The sequence below is a fragment of the Malus sylvestris genome, chromosome 10 (genome assembly GCF_916048215.2).
Source record: "Malus sylvestris chromosome 10, drMalSylv7.2, whole genome shotgun sequence".
Classification (NCBI taxonomy): domain Eukaryota; kingdom Viridiplantae; phylum Streptophyta; class Magnoliopsida; order Rosales; family Rosaceae; genus Malus; species Malus sylvestris.
This window is the reverse complement of record NC_062269.1, coordinates 5793127-5812689: the sequence shown is the minus strand read 5'-3', so window position 1 is coordinate 5812689 and position 19563 is coordinate 5793127. Positions and strand designations below refer to the sequence as shown.

The 19563-nt window shown below is 37.5% G+C and overlaps 1 protein-coding gene across 8 annotated transcripts; it reads left to right on the top strand.

The window, feature by feature from the left end:
* Positions 1 to 7906: 7906 nt before the first annotated feature.
* LOC126586567 (bifunctional riboflavin kinase/FMN phosphatase) lies at positions 7907 to 18547 on the top strand. Of its 8 annotated transcripts, none has more exons than XM_050251425.1 (13): positions 12891 to 12912; positions 13042 to 13104; positions 14819 to 14943; positions 15380 to 15513; positions 15696 to 15882; positions 16011 to 16141; positions 16285 to 16354; positions 16452 to 16517; positions 17239 to 17393; positions 17481 to 17576; positions 17762 to 17934; positions 18017 to 18100; positions 18204 to 18547. In XM_050251425.1, the coding sequence occupies exons 4-13, from the start codon at positions 15438 to 15440 to the stop codon at positions 18330 to 18332; spliced, it is 1167 nt and encodes a 388-aa protein (XP_050107382.1). In that variant the 5' UTR covers positions 12891 to 12912; positions 13042 to 13104; positions 14819 to 14943; positions 15380 to 15437; the 3' UTR covers positions 18333 to 18547. The 8 variants fall into 8 exon arrangements, with proteins under 8 accessions (XP_050107383.1, XP_050107382.1, XP_050107380.1 ...); XM_050251423.1 differs by having other exon boundaries at positions 12892 to 12912; positions 14819 to 14924; XM_050251426.1 differs by lacking the exons at positions 12891 to 12912; positions 13042 to 13104 and adding an exon at positions 7907 to 8064.
* The last annotated feature ends 1016 nt before the right edge of the window (positions 18548 to 19563 follow it).

The following is a 19563-nucleotide window of genomic DNA, read 5'->3' as shown; positions in this document are numbered from 1 at the left end:
GCCCTTCGGAATGGGACCCATGCTGACGGATACGAGCCGTTGATGAATGGAAGTGGAAACAGGGACTCGTAGTTTACATTTTTTTTTTTTTTTTTGAGAAGAAACAAACATTTTATAAAAGAAAAGAGAAATACATTGAAGTGGATAAGAAATCCACCATTTACAAGATCCAAGAAAAACTCTCAATAGGATTTGGCTACAGCAACAATAGTTAGACCTCACTCACTTTAATGTTGCTAACAAATCCCACAGTAATTGAGAAAGAGAGTAATTATTAAAATCATTTGAGACTGAAGCCCATAGGGCTGCCCAATATTTTACTCTTCCCCAAATTACTTATACCCCCATACCCGTATAATCCTCAAAAATTCTTTTGTTACGCTCCAGCCATATGTTCCAAAAAACTGCCGAGACCAGACAACCTCACAAAGCTTTAGCTTTCCTCCCAATTCGTAGGGCCTGAAACTTGGTGCTTAGAAGCTCGAAGCAACCCTTTGGAATGACCCAACTAGTTCTAACCTCCCGAAACAATTTCCACCACAGTTGAATCGTGTAAGAACAATGGAGAAAAATGTGGTTTACACTCTCCTCGTTAGCTTTGCACAAACTGCACCAATGTGGGGATAAGCAGATAAAATGGCTTCTCCTTTGAATTTGGTCACAAGTGTTGAGCTTCCCTTTGGCCACCAGCTAGACAAGAATTTGGACATTCGGAGGAACTTTTGATTTCCAAATCTGTGAATAAGGTGGAAAATATTGCATAATCCCATTGTTACTCAAGAAGGAACGATAGGATTTGCCTGTGAACAATCTTGATGCTTCCAGTTTCCACCTTCTGTTATCCGTTCTTGATTGAGACAAGCGAACCTCTTCCACTTTCTGTAATAATCTAGCCACCTCTTCTATCTCCACCTCATTCAAATTTCTGCTGAAATCAAAATTCCAACTCAAAGAATTGGTAGAAAGATCCGCAAAACTTGAAATGTTCTGATTGTGCATCATCGATAGCAAGAATAATCTAGGAAATTGCTCTTTCAATGGTCCTCCTTCTAACCACTCATCCTCCCAAAACCTCACCCTCTCCCCGTTGCCCACCTCAAACTTACAGCAATGAAGAAACAATTGGGAACCACTCGAAATATCTTTCCATGGGCTACGGCTTGAACCCCTCATCGGAGGAAATACGTTCCATCCATTATTCTGTAGCCCATACTTGCTTCTTATCACCTTGTGCCAGAGAGAATGAGGTTCCTTTGGGAATCTCCACAACCACTTAACAAGTAATGCTTCGTTCCGATTCCTCAAATTCCCCACCCCTAAACCTCATTCCTCTTTACTTTTAATAACTATCTCCCATTTTACCAGGTGGTTTTTCTTTCCTTCCTCCACACCTTCCCACAAAAACCCTTTCATTAGTTTTCTAGGCGTCCAATCACCCCGCAAGGAATTTTGAACAAAGACATGTAGTAGATCGGCAAGCTTCCCAAAACAGATTGAATCAGAGTTAATCTACCTCCTCTGGATAAGAAGGCCTTCTTCCAGCTTTAAAGTCTTTTTTCCATCTTTTCTACCATTGGATCCCAAAACTTAAGTGCTCTTGGCCTACCCCCAAGAGGGAGTCCCAAATACTTTATAGGCCAACTACCCACCTCACAACCCCAAAAATCTGCCAACCTATTTAATTTCTCACAATCTGAGTTTATTCCAGCCAAATAACACTTAGCTTTGTTGATTTTCAACCCTGAAACAGAACAGAATAAGTTGAGCACCTCTAATAGATTGTTCCAAACTCCTTCATCTTTCGCCAAGAAAAAAATGGTATCATATGCAAATTGAAGATGAGAAATCTCCACCTTTTCTTGCCCAATGCATAAACCTTTGATGAGATGATTTTCTTGAGCCTTCTCCATTAACCTACTCAAGACATCGACTACTAAGGTAAAAAGAAAAGGTGCAGTGGGTCACCTTGTCTCAAACCTCTTGAAGCTTGAAATTTTCCCCTAGGCCTCCTGTTGATCAAAACGGAGAAATTTGCAGAACTTAAGCATCCCTGCATCCATTTCCTCCATTTATTGCCAAAGCTTTTTCTTTGTAAGACTTCATCCAAAAATCTCCACTCAACATGATCATACGCTTTTTCAAAATCTATTTTGAGCACCAATCCGTCCTCTTTCTTCTGCCTGACCTCTTCTACCACTTCATTTGCAATAAGGACGGCATCCAAAATTTGTCGATCCTTAACAAACGCTCCTTGATTTGGAGAAATTGTGCTGCCCAAAACCTCCTTTAATCTTGAGGCCAAGGTTTTCGCCATAATTTTATACAAACCAGTAACAAGACTTATAGGCCTGTAGTCCGTCACTTTCAAAGAATCTAATTTCTTCGGAATTAGACAAATAAAAGTTTCATTTGTCACCGCATTTATTATCCCTATGTCATAGAACTCCTCCATAATCTTCATAATGTCCGCCTTCAAGATATCCCAACAATGTTGAAACATTTGCAAAGAATAGCCATCCGGTCCTAGCGATTTATCCTTTCCACAATCAAAAACTGCTCTTTGAACTTCGGCTTCCTCAAAAGGCCTCTCAAGCCAATCTGCCTCAAATTCGCTTATTGGGGCCCAATTGATACCTTCCAGGCCCCAACATGCCTATTCGTTGCTACTAAACAGGGACTTAAAGAAATTGACGATATGTTCTTCTATCTCTTTCGCATCCTCTATCACTCCCCCGACATCCGGTTCCAACCTTTCTATATAGTTTCTCTTCCTTCTCCCACTTGCAACTCGATGGAAAAATTTAGTATTACCGTCCCCTTCCTTTGCCCATTCCACTTTACTTCTCTGCCTCCACTTCACTTCTTCCTTGTAAGCCAGATCTCCCACAAGGAAAAGTAGTTATTCCCTCTTTCTTCTAGCATCAACATCTAGCCCTTCCATCCCCTCTCTCTTATCTAACTCCTCTAAGTTGGCCTCAGCTTCTTTAAAGTCTTTCTCGACTTCCCTGAAACTCTCCTTACTCCATCTTTGCACCTTTTTTTTTATGGCTTTTAACTTGATCAGAAACTTGTAACCCTCACATCCCTCCACCTGCTCAGATTGCCACCATAGGTTGAACTTGTTCCTGAAATCTGGATGTTGTAGCCACATGTTTTCAAATCTAAAAGGACTTGGCCCCCATTTCACCTTGTTGGAATCTAGCTGGATAGGGTAATTATCAGGAATGACCCTTGCCAAAGCCATTTGTCTTACCTCTGGAAAAATCTCTTCACAACCTACAGAGAACAGAAATCTGTCTGGCCTCCGACACATAGGTTCTTCTCTGAAATTTGACCATGTAAATTGAGCGTTGTGCATTTCCAAATCCTTGAGTTCTGTTTCTCGAATGAAATAATTAAAATTCCTCATGCTTGTAGTCAACCTTCCCTCATTTGATTTCTCATTTATGAATCTCACCACGTTAAAATCTCCTCCTACACACCATCTTGGTCCGCACAGGCCGTAAAGGCCAGCCATTTCTTCCCAGAACTCCCTACGCTCTCTATTTTTGCAATGACCATAGACACTTGATAACCACCATTCCAACCCGTTGAGAGCCTTAATTTTTATGGAGACAGAGAAAGCTCAAACCAGAGATTCAGTAACTGAGATGTGTTTGGTGTTCCAAATTACTGCTATGCCCCCAGAACTTCCTTGAGCAGGGGCGAAAATCCACTCTTTAAATCTGCTTCCCCACACGCTAACCACAAGCCTCCTATCGATTGATGTTTTCTTAGTTTCTTGTAATATAATGATATTGGGTTGTAAACGTCGAAACTGCTGTTTCAATGTCAGTCTCTTCTGTCTACTTCCCAATCCTCTAACATTCCAGCTAATTATCTTCATTAAGTCTGATAATACCCCTTTGAAGTTTCTTGTCTCCCTTGCTTCCACCATCGCTCTTGCTGACTTTAACTTTCCCAGTCTTCATTTCATGGAATAAAGACCTTTTCAGAGGAACCAAGGAAACTTTCATCTTTGACAAAAATTTGGAAGTTTGATCTTGAGCCTCACGTTTGACTGATACGCAAGTCGACCTTTTCCTTCTACTGTACTTTAACATTTTCTTGTTTTTTCCAGTATCTTTGAAATCAGACTGCTCCACATCTTCTAATTCTACCATATCATGCGTTTGATTAGGTGCCTCTTCCGACGTCGCCTTTGTTTCCAAATTTGTATCTATGAAGAGGTTATGAAGCTCACCGTTGAAACGATCAAAAACATCGGATGGTTCTTTTTCGTCTTGTGAAGAATCACCAATCTCCTCATTTGAATCTGATGATTGTGACATGTATTCTTCTTCAACACTATCTGACAAATGAGACGAATCCAAGCCAAGAGCCTCTGTCCATCTCATCCTTTGATCAAATGGTTCCTCCTCTGTCGACCCGCCCGGTGGCCGAACTGGATTTTCATCAACATCACTATCCTTTTCTTCCTCTAATTCACAAACAGAATCTAAGATGGTGAGATTGGGAGATTGGATTTCCATCATTTTAGGCCTTTCGAAAAGTCTGATAAGATCCGAATTCATGTGGAAGAAAATGCTTCAGCCTTTTTCCAATTTTGTCAGGTTCACCAAATCTCCCAAGGAAATTCAATTTGCAACAAGTGGGGGATCTTTTTGGATCACCATCGAAATGAGCTTCCTTAGCCCGTTGTCGATGAGACAAAATCTCTGTAGTAAGCTTTGGCATGTTGCTCACTCAAAACGACATCTTTGGTTCCGCCGGCAGGGATGGGTGCAAAAAGATCTTGTTTGATAGTTCCCTTCGTAACTGAAAATGATATCTCAACCCATCAAAGTTTAGAATAAATAGGCCTAGACATGACCCAGCATAATTATTTTGTGGGTCAAGACCCACCAGCCTTACAAAGTCACTTAGATAAAAATCCTTGTCAACCGAGGGCCCACGCACCACCAAAGCTTTTTCTTTACTTTTGAGACTAACCTCATTTTTTGATCTATTAAAATAATACCCATTTGTAGAACTTTGTGCTCCTTCGGTGGAAATACCACCGCCACCTACTTTCCCACATACTTCCAAGCCTTTGCCTTTTTCCGAAAAGAACATTTGTCTGAGACTTTCTTTCCTTTTTGAGTTCTTAAAATAATCCATTGCCTCTGCACTTTCTGGTTCTTCTGTAAAGCTCGCCGATTCTGTCAGACTTTTTGCTTGAAGTGGCGTCTCATGCTTGCTTATAGAATAAGTAAAGTCAGGAGTTGCATACTCCTCAAACTGTGCTTCATCTGTCAAGAGCTTATTCAGACCTTGCTTTCTGTCAGATCTGACAGTGACAGGGCATTCAAACTCACCAATCCGGAAATAGACACGTGTCCTCGGAGAGGGGACTGATTGTTGCAAATCTGCCTTCGCTGTAGGGATAGCTCCGGTGTTCCTCTGTATCTTCAGATCTGTCTTTAAAGATTAGGTCACTCCATCTTCTTCAGCCGAAAGATTAGGTCTCTTTGCTGGCGAAAGTTGACGAATTTTAACCCTGAAAACTGATTCTCCATCTGCCACATCAACGAACTCTGGAATAAAGCCTGTGTCGTTGGGTTTCAATTTTAATTTTGCTTCAATCAGAAAACCAAAGTTAGCGATTCTTCGGTCGATTTCTACCAGACCTCCGCATGCCTCTCCAATCTTCTGGAAAAAGTTATTGGTCCAAAGGTGTGGCGGTAATCCTTCCAGAGCAACCCATCCGTCATAACTAACCGTCTTTCTGTGATTTGAATTGATATTGTCCCACCATCCAGACAGCACCACGTCTGGTAGCTTATTCATGGCTAGAGTTCCAAGTTGAGCAATTTTTGTTGCTTCCTCTTCATTCTGACAAACGAACAACGCCTTGTTGCATTGGAAGGGTGAGAGCCTTATTTCCATTCCCAGAAGATTTCGAAGTGAGGCCTCCACCTTTCTCCAAGGTTGATGTACCACCTGTCTCTCGCAAACAACTACGCTCCCCCAATTGTAGGATTCCTTGGAAATGTCTCTCTTATTCCAGACTTTCTTCATCCATATTTCCTCTTTGGCGTTTCGAATGGGTGCCACTATTGTTGCCGTCTTGCCTCCGAGGACAGCGTCCCTATACGAAACCTGAGGGCCTGCACCCGTCTGGCTGCTCACAAACTCTTTTCCGACTATCTTCACTTTCCTCTGAGTAGCCCTCGCTCTATTTCCCCCACGGAGGATTTCAGACAGTAAGTCCTCCAAACTTCTCCATCCGAAAAAGTTAAAACCTTTAGGGACGAAGATATTTCTGACAAAACCTTCCTTTTCTGATTTGGAAATAACAAGGAAATCCCCGTTTTTGTTATGAAATCTTTCGACCCAAAACTGGTAGTTATGTCCTCTATATTTTCTGAAGAAATTCTGCCCGCTTTTAACTATTGCCTCATTTACCTGATCAACGAGCCATGCAGCACAACCCAAATCGAAAGAAATCTGGTACCCTCTGATTCTAGTTCTCTCAGTTATTCAAATCCTTTCACCAAAAGACTTATCTTTAACCTCTAAGATGAAAACCTTTTGCTCAACTTTGAAATCCCTGGATAAATGTCTGTAGCTCATTCTTGCTTCAGAGATGTATCATAGCCCTCAGAGAGATTGCGAGTAAATAATAGCATATGCATTCCTCAACCTACTATGAATTTCACATTAATTGCAGATTCCACTATAGTACCTCTTAGATTGGCAGAGGCACGTCAACATCATTGAAAGGATTGCACAAGGACTTCTTTATCTTCATAAGCATTCTAGAGTAAGAGTCATACACAGAGATCTGAAAGCTAGCAACATTTTACTTGATGAAAGCATGAAACCTAAGATATCAGATTTTGGAATGGCCAGAATCTTTGGACAGAATGAGTCCAGGACTCGTAGTTTACATCAAAGTTATGATTCCGTTATATGGTCTACCAATATTTTTCTTTACTTGTAAGTGTCAGGTCGAATCTTTCATATTATTATTAATTTATTATGAGACTAAACCTATAAATAATATCGTTTATTTGAAGGGAAAAAAAAGAGTAAAGTTATGAATTAAATTGAACCGTAGGTTAAATCAAAAGTTATGAATTGACCATCTAAGGAAGGTTCGATTGTTCGATTTGATTAAAAAAATGCGTGGAGCTGTAATTAATTCATAAAATTTTGAAAGTGATGTAAATTTTTACTCACAATTGATGAGAACATACTTTTTGATTGATGAGGCTCACGTTTATTTTACTGGTTCGACCAACAAAGAAACATCCAATTTTTCAAGCTTCTTTGCCTATACTATGGCAATGACATATTGACAGAGGGATTTAAATGTAAAGCTAATAACTAGTTTTTACCTTTAAACTGTCCTAATTAGGAACATTTCTCTATTCAAGAAACATAATCAAATTTGACAAGGATCTCTAAAATAATTCATATATTATTATTTATTTAATAATATCTCTAAGAATTATTGTCTAGCATACTTACGATATTTCAACATCTTAAAATTCTTTTTTTACTGCATCCAACAAATAACATGATCTAGCCAATTAGACCGACACATAGCATGAGAACTCTAAACATGTGGCTCTTACGCTTTATAACTATGTCAATCTACACACTTCTCAAGTAAGTTGATTCTACGCAATTCAATCCTAAATCACTCATCATTTCCGCAGAATTTATGACTCAGCCATCAACATTTGGGTCTAGCAACTATCATAAGAAATTGATAACATCACATATTCACGAAAATGATTTATATAACATGATTACACCGTCATATATCATTATGTTAATCACATTAAAATATTTAGACAAATATTTGCCCCGTACACCACGGTCACAGCGCCCATGCGCACGCACCACAACTGTAACGTTTTATTCTTTCGCATAACAACTACCACTACCAGCCACACCCAGACCCACACCGCTCCAACGTCTACCCACAGCAGGCCCCGTAGAACCTCCGTCATCTTCTCCGGCTGCCAAAGCGCAGCTTCTTCGCGCCTCTTCCACCGTATTACAGCTGTGGAGGTGAGATTATCCGGGATCAAAATTATCAACATAAACTCATCATTTACTTCCAAAACACAATAATCAAACTTTGGATTTGATAGCTTAGCTTTGTTAGGGTTGTGGGCGGCGTTTCTTTTCATTTCGATCTCACTTCTTCTTCTTCTTCTTCTTATTTTCTAATTATATGTTGTTCTTCCTCTGCAAATTTTTAATTTCCTTCTTTTAATTATACAGTTGTTATGCTCTGAATTTCTGACTTTTAGCTGTTTTGTATTAGGGTTTGGGATATAGGAAATTAGGACTGAGGAATTTAGGAAATTAGGGATTCAGATTTCAGCTTATGTTTCTCAAATTCAGTTCAAGTTATGGGCTGGAGAGCTTTTCTTTTTGTTGTGCACTGAAACTTCAGTTTGGTCCAAATTGTGTAAAGTTTTGAGAAGTTGTGTAAAATTTAGGGAATGCCATAAAAAACAAACTCTGCAGTTTTTTATAGTCTTTCCTCTAAAGTAGATTTGGCTTAAATGTTCAGGTCACCCCAATTTCAAATTATGTCTCTGCGTGTGCAGCCGCGTAATTTATGATGTTCCTCGTATAGGGTTTAGTAGCTCTTACCAAGGAAGAAAATATCGGTAATATCGGAAATATCGGTAGTCCGAAAACACGGAAATATCGATGGAAATATCGGGATAATATCGATATCGATAAAAATTACATGGAAACCACGGAAATTGTAAGAAAAACTTGGAAATTTTTAATGAAACTTTGTAGGATGTTTATTTAGTCAATTATCTATTAGTTTATCACAAAAAATTGGAAGGAAATGCATTGCATGATGGATTTAACTGATTTAAGTTGATTATATAGCGAGCTGACAAACATTGTGAGTGTAGAAAATATGTAGTAATTAATGAAAGAAGTTTAAACACACCATAATCATTTATATATAATTAATTAGTACAATATTTGGAGGTTTTATTTAGGATATTAAAAAAAAAGGGAAGTGAATAAAATGATGAAGAATAATGTGCCGAATTTGACACTTTAAATTTCTTACACATAAGAATAAGACTAAACTTTAATTTGGATGCCAATTATGTTTTTTCAAGTTTATATAAAGTAAAAGAATTGAATTTTGAAAGCCAGGAGTGTGTCAATTGAATTTTGGCCGGCGTGCAAGGTATCAATCTCTTCGTCTCGTCAAGTAGTACAACTTTCCTTTTTGTTTCACTCAATTTCGTTGAGTATTGAAAAAGTTATACTCATTTGAATCTTACCTAGTTTCCGTCGACCTCAGTGGCTTTCGAGGCAATCTCCGGCCAAACCACAACGAATCAGATGTCGTGTGAGGTACCATTCTCTTCGTCTCTTCGAGGGCTACAACTTTCCTTTTTGTTTCACTCAATTTCGTTGCGTATTGAAAACGTTATACTCATTTGAATCTTACCTAGTTTCCGGCGACCTCAGTGGCTTTCGAGGAAATTTCCGGCCAAACCACAACGAGTCAGACGTCGTGTGAGGTACCATTCTCTTCGCCTCTTCGAGGGCTACAACTTTCCTTTTTGTTTCACTCAATTTAGTTGCGTATTGAAAAAGTTATACTCATTTGAATCTTACCCAATTTCCGGCGACCTCAGTGGCTTTCGAGGAAATTTCCGGCCAAACCACGGCGAGTTGGCCGGCGTGCAAGGTATCAATCTCTTCGTCTCGTCGAATAGTACAACTTTCCTTTTTGTTTCACTCAATTTCGTTAAGTATTAAAAAAGTTATACTTATTTGAATTTTACCCAGTTTCCGGCGATCTCAGTGACTTTCGAGGCATTTTCCGGCCAAACCACGACGATTCAGACGTCGTGTGAGGTACCATTCTCTTCGTCTCTTCGAGGGCTAGAACTTTCGTTTTTGTCTTGCTTGATCGTTGAGTTTTGACAAAGTTATGGCCGTTTAAAGTGGGTGTAAATTTTCGGCCGAAATTCTGATTTTCTCCTATTGGGAGAGTCCCACATCGCCCATGCTTGCTCACTGCCCTTGCAATTTGTCCTATAAAAGCCACATTCCCCTGCTAAGTAAGCCATTTCTTGGTCGCCCTTTGGGCTATGATCAAGTGAAGTATGTGTTGAGTTTTCTCAACATATTTAAGTATTTTTTAGTATTATGTCACGATATTATCGATAATTTTGAAAATATCACGATATTATTGATAATTTCGAAAATATCGCGATATTATCGATAATTTCGATAATATCGCGATATTTTGACGAAAATCATATAGATAGTTAAAAAAAATTCGGACATCTAAAAAAACGATAATATCGGCGATATTTTGCCGATATTATCGATATTTTCTTCCTTGGCTCTTACAACAAAACAGATGGTTTTCATGGTTCCTGCTTAATTTTAAAATGAAACTAATTGAAACCTTTAAAATTCAACTTATACTTTGGAGAAAAAAATTTGTGCTAGAGAAAAAGCCTTGAGCTTTAAAATAGTGTGTGAAGAGGCTAATATGCAAGAACGGGTAGACTTGAATATGTGAGTACTTAAATTGCTTCTTTTATGGTTTCTAGCGGTAAGTCTGTTAAAACATGGACTGTTGTCATATTGAGCTGTGTGATGTTTGATCAAGATAAGGTGGGAAATTATACTCTTCTTGATTTTTTAGTTTTAGTGGGGTTGTATGATGAATTGGCCATTTTGCTCCCCTCTCATTTTCTTTCACTTTTCACTTTCCTTTTCTTTTCTTTTCTTTTCTTTCCATTTCTCTCTGTTTTTTGGTTTCGATTCCGATCAAATTCTCTACAAGGTGTTTGCCCTTTTTTCCCCTGTTTTCCACATGTGGATGATCATATGATTAATTTTTGGGAAGAGAGAGAGAGAGAGAGAGATAAAAATGTAGTCTATGTGAGTTCACATAAATTTCCTTTCAGTTTCATTGTGGCGCAGATTAGCTTAACCATTATTTCTTAAGAGCTAGAAAGGTTATCCAGAGGATCACATGTTATAGGTTAAAAATTGAGGAGACAATATGACTAATAGATCAGTACAAAAACTGTGTATCATATTGAGGAAACAATATGACTGATTTGGATTTTTTTTTCATTGGTGAAAACAGATGGTTAGCAGTAAATTGATTGTATTTTTATTTTTATTGAATTCAGGTAGCCATGTTCAGTTTTTCAGTTTGATTTGAAGGAATTTGATAGCGATTTTACCACTTGTAAAACAAAGGGTTAAACCATAGAAAATTCTTGCAAGAGAACAAGTGTTTGTAGTAAAGAATGGCTCAAGCAAGGTCGATCTCCTCAGGGACTGATATAAACAATTTACGAGTTTTTATGTATTTAACTTATTTAACTCTAAGAATTACACTAATTTAACGAAACTAAATATTATTGGATGTGACTTAAACAAATATCTAAAATGAGAATTGGTTTTAGGGAATAATGATTCAACTTAAACAAAACAAGTAAATAAGGAAATTCAAAATAAAATAAATGATTTAAGAAAAATAGATTGACAATATGCTAGAGTTCAACCTTTACCAACAACACTCCTACGTAGCTATTCCAATTGCTTAAATAATTGAAAACACACATGCTTTGAAGGTTGGATTTTCCTTGTGTATGTTTTACTTGTGACATTCAAGCTAAAACGCATACCACTACATGCAACTTATCCATGACATTTGGATTAAATATAAACATGAGTGATTCATTAATCTTGGTGAAAATCCTTTTGTTAAACCATATAATCCCTAAGAGCATGATATTTACCTTAGGAGAGTACAATTCTCAATCACAAGAAGCACAACCAATTTTAACGTGACATTCGTTCAAAATTGCATCCGATAACTTTTCTAAGCATCTTAATGGTGATCAAGCATCAAGGTACATAGATAGTTTAATTCAGTGATTGAAAATATCAAAGCAAGCATGTAACAACACTTAAGCAATTGAAAAATAAAACTACGTATTCATGTTGCGGCTCATGGCCTCACTCTAGCATAATAAATTAGTTACACATAATTATGTTCATACATAATAAATTATCCATAAAACAAATTAACAAGAAAGAAAACACCCATTTTTTATTCCTCCTCTGCTCTGCTGCACCTCTGCTTCTGTGCCTGCTGCCGTCAGTTTCTTCTCCTTGCACACTCTGCCTCTGCTTCTGTCTGACTTTCTGCGCCCCCTTGCTTCTTTGTTTCCACTGCACTAAGTCTTTCCCTTTGCTTCTCACGTCTGCTAGTCCCCCATCTTTCCACTCCCTCCTCTGCCTTTTTTTTATCTTTGCGCCTCGTGCGCACTTCACTCCCCTCAGCCCGTTTATTTCTTCTTATTCATTTCTGTCAGTCCCTCTTCCTCTCTCCACGCTTGCTGCCTTCCACTTTCAATTCTTTTCTTTTATCTTTTTCTTCCGTGCTCTCCCACTTCTCTCTTTTATTATTCTATCCATGCTTGTGCCATCCTCTCTGTCTATCCTTTATGCCGTGTCTTCCATCAACCCACTTTCTGCTGCCTTTTATATTCTTTTATTCTTTTCCTTTCACTCTTCATTGTCTGCCAGCTTTTGCTTTAAACAATAAGGCAATCATCCTTTCAAAACATCACCCCGTAGAGACAAGTTCCACTTTCATTTCTCTTATTTGTTTTTATTAATTCCTTTTCTCTATTTTACTCGAAAGTGATCCTAAAATAAATTTAACTGCACATTAACACAAAGTAAAATAAAATGCCACAATTTTAACACAAAAACATTACAAAGACTTTAGAAATGGATGGTATAAATGCATGAAATATATGAGTGATCAGAATTTCTTGCGCACAAGAGCTAGGGTTTCTTGGTGAGCTCTTCGGGTTGTGCATCTGGGTAATTTTCTTTTGTTAAAATTTGGAGCTTTTGTTATTGTGATTTCGGGTATCGTGATTTTTTGGGATTTTGTTTGTAGGTTCGGATTCCCCATCATGGTGTCTAATTTTGTTTTGTTTTTGGCTTTAGGAAATTGTGGTTTTTTGGATTTGGGGCTTTTGTTTGCAGCCTTCAGAGCCATGTGTATTTGAGGTGAGCGATTTCAAGATTTTAGAGTTCTGATTTAGAGTTTTGTTTGGTATTTGGTTATATTGGACTTGAATTTGCTTTTTTCTTGTCGATTATATTGAAATCAGAGCTTGGGTTTAGATTTTTATTTGGTTTTGATTATAATTTTTTGCACTTATTAGATTTGTTAAGTTCAGAATCGGTTATTAGTTTGGTTTGACAACTGAGGGAGGTAGAGGGGGAGAGATAAATTGTGGTTTGTCATTTTAAGTTAGTTGTCTGCTGCTTTGGACTCATTAGTTCAACCTCAGCTGGACAACCAAAACCAGGAATATAACATAAGAAAAGAAATCAAAATCTTAAGTATACGCTAAGAGTGTGTTTGTTTGGACTCATTGTCTTTCACTGGACTGGACTGGACTAAGTTTTAGTCCAGTCTTGTGTTTGTTTCCTACCCGGACTAAGTTTAATGGGATTAGGAGGGACTCGCCTCGACTGAGTCCCTCGCTAACGGGTCTTCGCGAGGACCCCCGATTCTGAGAGGATTGCTAAGCCGCCCTCTAATCCCGTCATTTCCCTTCTCCTTCGCACCTTCGCGCATCAACCGCAGCAACTGCAGCTTGCTCCTCGTCCCTTTCGCACCTTTGCCCTTTCCTTTCTCCTTCCTTGTCACTCCACCTTGTAGCCGTCCAACATATAAACAATCGATGATGGACCTGTATCGCTGGTAATGGTCTGATCAGGTGAGCTTCATCTGCCTTGCATTTCAATGGGTACTTTTTTAATTTTCCAAATTCAATTGCTTTTTGTTCATTCCTTTCAGTTTTGTTTACGCATTTCAATGGGATTTTTGAGTTTCTTTAGGGTTTTTGGTGATTAACTATAATCCAACATTCATAATTATCAAATTTAGTAGAACGGCACTGGGTCACTGACTGCAGCTTGTTTTTTGGATATACTTATTAAGAATTTGACATTGGGAATCCATTCGCAGCTTATGGATGTTTTCAATTTTTGTGGTTCTTCGAGTGAAATGTGTGAGAAATTCACCCTTTTATGGAGATCTTAGTAGTGGATTAGGAATGTATCATGTCCATGATGACTGGTATTGTATTGGCAGTGACGGGGTATCTACCTGTTCTGATCATACTTGATTTTCTCGAGCTTTGTATTCGAATATTTAACCGTTTCTTCAGCTCCAGACCTAGAAGGAAAACCATTTCTTCAGCCCTTGAAGGTGCCACTTGTTTTCTAGTGAATATTTAACATATTGGAAGCTTCTCTTTGGAAAATTTTGTGAGTAATCGTTTTATGAAGCTTTCATCAACGAATTTTGTGAATATCACACATTCTTTTCTTATAAAATAAATGACTAACAGAACCAAAGTATCTCAAAAGCATTGGAGGGCTAAACATTTCTAAGGAACACATATGGATGATCATGGTTAATTTTTGGGTTTAATTGAGTTGTTTCGGTTTTTACCGTGTGTCAAGTTATTTTAGTAACATTTACACTGTTATCTGTCATGATTAGACTTTCAGTTTGTTTCTTTTTTATTTTGTAAATTCTGTCTGTTTTGCCCTTAATTTGGATTATGTTAATCTGCATAAAATTGAGAGTCATGTTGATAAAAGCTTTGTTTTTATTCTCCTGTTATTGAAAATAGCCTGGAAATGTTTTAAGTTTGTTTTATCTTATTTGAAAATGAATTATTTTTGTGTTTGCAATCATCTGCAGGTTAATTTCAATTTGAAAAAATCTCTGCCGCATCTTGGTTCCTACAATAATTTTAGCTGCTGAAGTAGCTTTCAGCTGCCAAGGTTTCAAGCAATTGAGTGTGTTTGTAAGTGCTTTTTGCTTTAGTAAGATTGTGTTAAAGATTATATAATGCTATCACTAAATATATTTTATTGCATAAGACACCAATTTCCATCTTTGTTGTACTAAACTGCAAAAAAACTTATCTTGTCTGAGACGTTATTCAAATTTTCAACCCAGGTATGTATCCAATTTCACTTCCTCTTTATTTTTCAATGCATTTGTTAGTATAAATTAACATAACGTTAGTCAAAACTGAACAACTTACAAATTATGCTCAATTTATTTTTAATAATTTTTTAGTTGTTATTACCTACAAACTTTCTTATCCCGCAGCAATGCGCGGGTACCACCTCCTAGTGGCAACTATTTCTGTGAATAAATGGCCGATAAATTTCGGTTGGATTGAAATTTGGTGAATTTCTTGGATTAGTTATTAGAATTTCAGTCAATGAATTTAAAAATCTGTCTTTGCTTCAGATCTATTTCAACAGTGGGAACATAAATCTAACTGTGAGTCTTCTGCATAATTGGGAAGATGTCAACTGCACGGCCTTTAAAGAAATTGGTGTCCTGCATTATCCTTGATTTGGATGGTACACTACTGAACACAGGTCTGTGCTCTGAAGAGCATTTTCAGTATTACTTTAATGTCATTTTAGTGTGGTATGTGATAAGGGACTGATGCTTCTTTTGGCTTTTCTATGCTGTATCAATTTTGATTCTTGCATGCAGCTATTTGTTTTCTACTGGTGTTGGTGACTCATTTTCTTTTCATTGTTTTAATTAATCACAGATGGTATTGTAAGTGAAGTTTTGAAAGTTTATTTGGGTAAGTATGGAAAGCAGTGGGATGGGCGGGAAGTTCAAAAAATAGCTGGAAAAACACCACTTGAAGCTGCAAGTGCTGTTGTGGAAGATTATGGGTTATCGTGTACAACGAATGAATTACTTTCAGAGATTACCCCGTTGTTCTCCAATCAGTAATTAACTACTATACTTGTTCTTATGTCTGTTTAGAAAGACTTTTTGTTGCTAGTACCAAGTTATTTTGTTTTGCCTGTTATGTGTTGGAAAACTGTTGATTGGATTTTGACAATTGTCACTATAGGTGGTGCAACATTAAAGCGCTTCCAGGTTCCTATCGGCTACTTAAACATTTGAGTGGTCATAGAGTGCCAATGGCATTGGCTTCAAACTCTCCAAAGGAAAACATTGAAACCAAACTTTCTTTTCATCAGGGTATACTGCTGTTCTTGACAAGCATGCAGTGTTTGCTTATGTCTTACGTCATTAATTGTCTAGTATCAGATTTATCCATGATATTATGAGTTAGTCTTATCATACCAAACAAGTACTTATTTACTTATTGTTTTCATATGCAGGCTGGAAGGAATCTTTTTCAGTCATCATTGGTGGTGATGAAGTAAGTTTGGGGAAGCCATCTCCTGAAATGTGAGATGCAAAAACTTGTGTATATTGACTTGAGTTTATTCTATCATGGATGAGATATATAGTGTTCTAAAACTGTAAATATTTGTTTTGCATGTAGATTCCTTGAAGCTGCTAAAAGGCTCAATGTTGAACCTTCCAGCTGCCTTGTCATTGAAGATTCTCTGTACGTATACCTACTCTGGTTCTTTTATTAGAGTTAAAACAAAAAATGTGGCAGGGAACATTTTTCTTTTGAGTGTTATAGTTTTCATCATGTTCTCTTTAACTAACCTTGTTTACATTACATCTAAAACTTCTTGATAGAGCCTGAATGAAAACTGTTATTTTTGCCATTTTTATTTTATTCTATATACAAATACTTATTTCAAAAAAGTTATATGTAGCCTAAATTTGATAAGGCTTGTGCATGCTGTACTCGAATATAAATCATATTGCTTTTCTGGCTCATATATAAACTATTTATCTGTACTTTTGTTAACGGACTTGAAAATGTAAATTGTGGCTCTTTCATATTGACAAGTCCAATAATTAATTTGAATACTAGGTTAATGAATTAATTAAACCCACTTTCTGGCTACCATTTATTCTCTCCCAAATTCTAGTTTTTTTGTCTTCTTAATGCGTGCGTCACTCTTCTTCCATCACAATGCACATGACATGCGCATGTGTGCAGTGTTTCTAGTGAAAACTAGTAATTTCAGTTATAGATGGCAATTTGCTATAAACGAATAATAATATGTTCTCTCCTTCATTAAGATTCTTTCCTTTGATAATTGCATATTAGATGCTAAATTTCCTCCTTATGATGTGTGTATGGTCTTCAAACTGATGTCAGTTTCCTTTGAGTTTCTTCCTTGAACATTTTCGTATTTGGGTTTTGTCAGACCAGGTGTTACAGCTGGAAAGGCTGCTGGAATGGAGGTGGTCGCTGTACCCTCCATCCCAAAGCAGTCACATCTCTATACATCAGCGGATGAGGTGATAAACTCTCTGCTTGATTTGCGACCTGAAATGTGGGGCCTACCTCCTTTCCAAGATTGTAAATCCCAGTATCTGTGTCTCTGTTCAACCATGGAGAGTTTCTGCTGCAGAAGTCATTTTCATTTTATTTAATTTGTTGTTGCAGGGATAAAAGATACTTTACCTATAGAACCTTGGCATATTGGTGGTCCAGTTGTTAAGGGATTTGGTCGGGGCTCAAAAGTACTCGGGATCCCTACAGGTGTGTTAGAGTGTAGCACATAACTCGTGTTCTTATTTGGAGACGACATATCCCAGTTAATTGTAGCACATTTTTTGTGGTAAAAATAGGTAGCCAATATTTTGAATGCTTCTGATATAACTGCTGTTCTCTTCCTGTTATGCTCAATTAAATTGCCCCCTTTCCTCATTTTGTATCCTTATTAGCGCACTGCATCTTTTCTTCAGCAAATTTATCCACAGAAGGATATGCATCTCTTCTTTCCGAACATCCCTCGGGAGTATATTTTGGTTGGGCTGGATTATCAACACGGGGTGTCTTCAAAATGGTCATGAGTATCGGTTGGAATCCTTATTTCAACAACACCGAAAAGACCATAGTGAGTCTTCCAAGACACTCACGGTTGCCCTTGCAAGTATTTTTCTTCTTGGCTTGTTTTTTAAATTTAGTTTGTAATGCAGGAGCCATGGCTGCTTCATGACTTCGATGAGGATTTTTATGGGGAAGAACTGCGTCTTATCATAGTTGGCTACATACGGCCTGAGGTATTTACTCTAACTTGTCCATTTTCTTGTGGAAGGTGTCGAATGGTCGTTCGTGTCCTGACATCTATCGTTTGTTTTAATTTTTGGGTATGGACTGAAACAGGCGAATTTCTCATCGCTTGAGAGCTTGATAGAAAAGATTCATGAGGACGGGCGAATTGCGGAGGAAGCTCTTGAACTTCCGTTGTACTCAAAGTACAAGGGCGACTCATATCTCAAAATTTCTGCCTAAGGATGCTACTGCCTTACTCGAAGCGCGCTTTCGCTGCACCTGATGGGCTATAACAATAATTGAAATTGTACACTCATTATTGAGGAAATTCTATGTCCGTTCATGAATGTAATATGAATACACACACATTAGTCACAATCAGTGCTTAAAATATTGGTATCATTGGAAATATCGATGGATATATTGATATTGATATCAGCTGCCTTTGATGGAAATGATGAAATTTGCTCAAAAAAGTGAAAATTAAAATGAATGATACTTATCTGTTGTCGGAAATTTGCATAAATATGTCGATTTTAACTGAAATTTAAAAAGTTTTTTCGATACGGATGAAATATAGACTTCACCCCTCTTTACATCTCTCTCTCTCTATCTCTCTCTCTCTCTCTCTCTCTCTCTCTCTCTTATGATTAGTTTACCCATTTATGTCTTTCTATTGTGATTTTTCTCTAATGCACAATACTAAAAACACATCGTATATACACATTGAACAAGAACCGTCAGACTAAAATGTACAGACAAGATAAACACTATAATTTGGACATATTGCCCTTGGTTCTTGCTCTTTTTAGGCCCGGAAATGAAATTATCATTTGTATTGACGATAAAAAACATGAAAGGCAAAAAGAAATGTGATATCATTGGCTCCAAATTGGGATGTGCAAATATCCATTGATTATGGGTAATCGCGGTTATCCGTCTATTTAAATTAAACGGTTACGGTTATGGGTAACCGTTTAAATAAATAAACGGTTATGGGTATAACCGTTTACCCGCGAAATTTAAATGGACGGTTATGGGTATTAACCACGGTTATAAATGAGTAACCGTTTACCCATTTATTTTAATACATGACTGCCTCTGCGTTTGGCCGTCGTCATTTCGTCATTTTCCTTACTTCTTTAGAGAGGGACAACATGGCTGTGGCGCCTACACATAACCCCCCTCCTCTCTCCTCTCTGAGTCGGTTCCTTCTTCTTCCAATTTGACCCTCCTCTCCCAACCTCCCAAAAATCACTCTGAATCTCTCTCTATGTGTTAAAGTTCGTTCCTTTAAATCGCTATGAGTTTTATTGAGAGAAGCAAAGAAAAAGTATGTTATTTTCTCGAATTTAAAGAAGCAGCTTCAATGGGTTGTGCCAATTTTTTTTAATTTTCAAGTTGTTAAAAAACATGTAGACGGGTGAAAAAAGGGTAATGGTAAAAAAAAAAAAAAAGATAAACGGGTTAA

Bases quoted from the DNA above. Each gene is read 5' to 3' on its own strand.
- LOC126586567 (XM_050251426.1), top strand. From the start codon at position 15,438: ATGTCAACTGCACGGCCTTTAAAGAAATTGGTGTCCTGCATTATCCTT. The intron at 17,394-17,480 runs GTAAATCCCAGT...TTGTTGTTGCAG, and splicing joins CCTACCTCCTTTCCAAGATT to GGATAAAAGATACTTTACCT. The intron at 18,101-18,203 runs GTATTTACTCTA...GGACTGAAACAG, and splicing joins TTGGCTACATACGGCCTGAG to GCGAATTTCTCATCGCTTGA.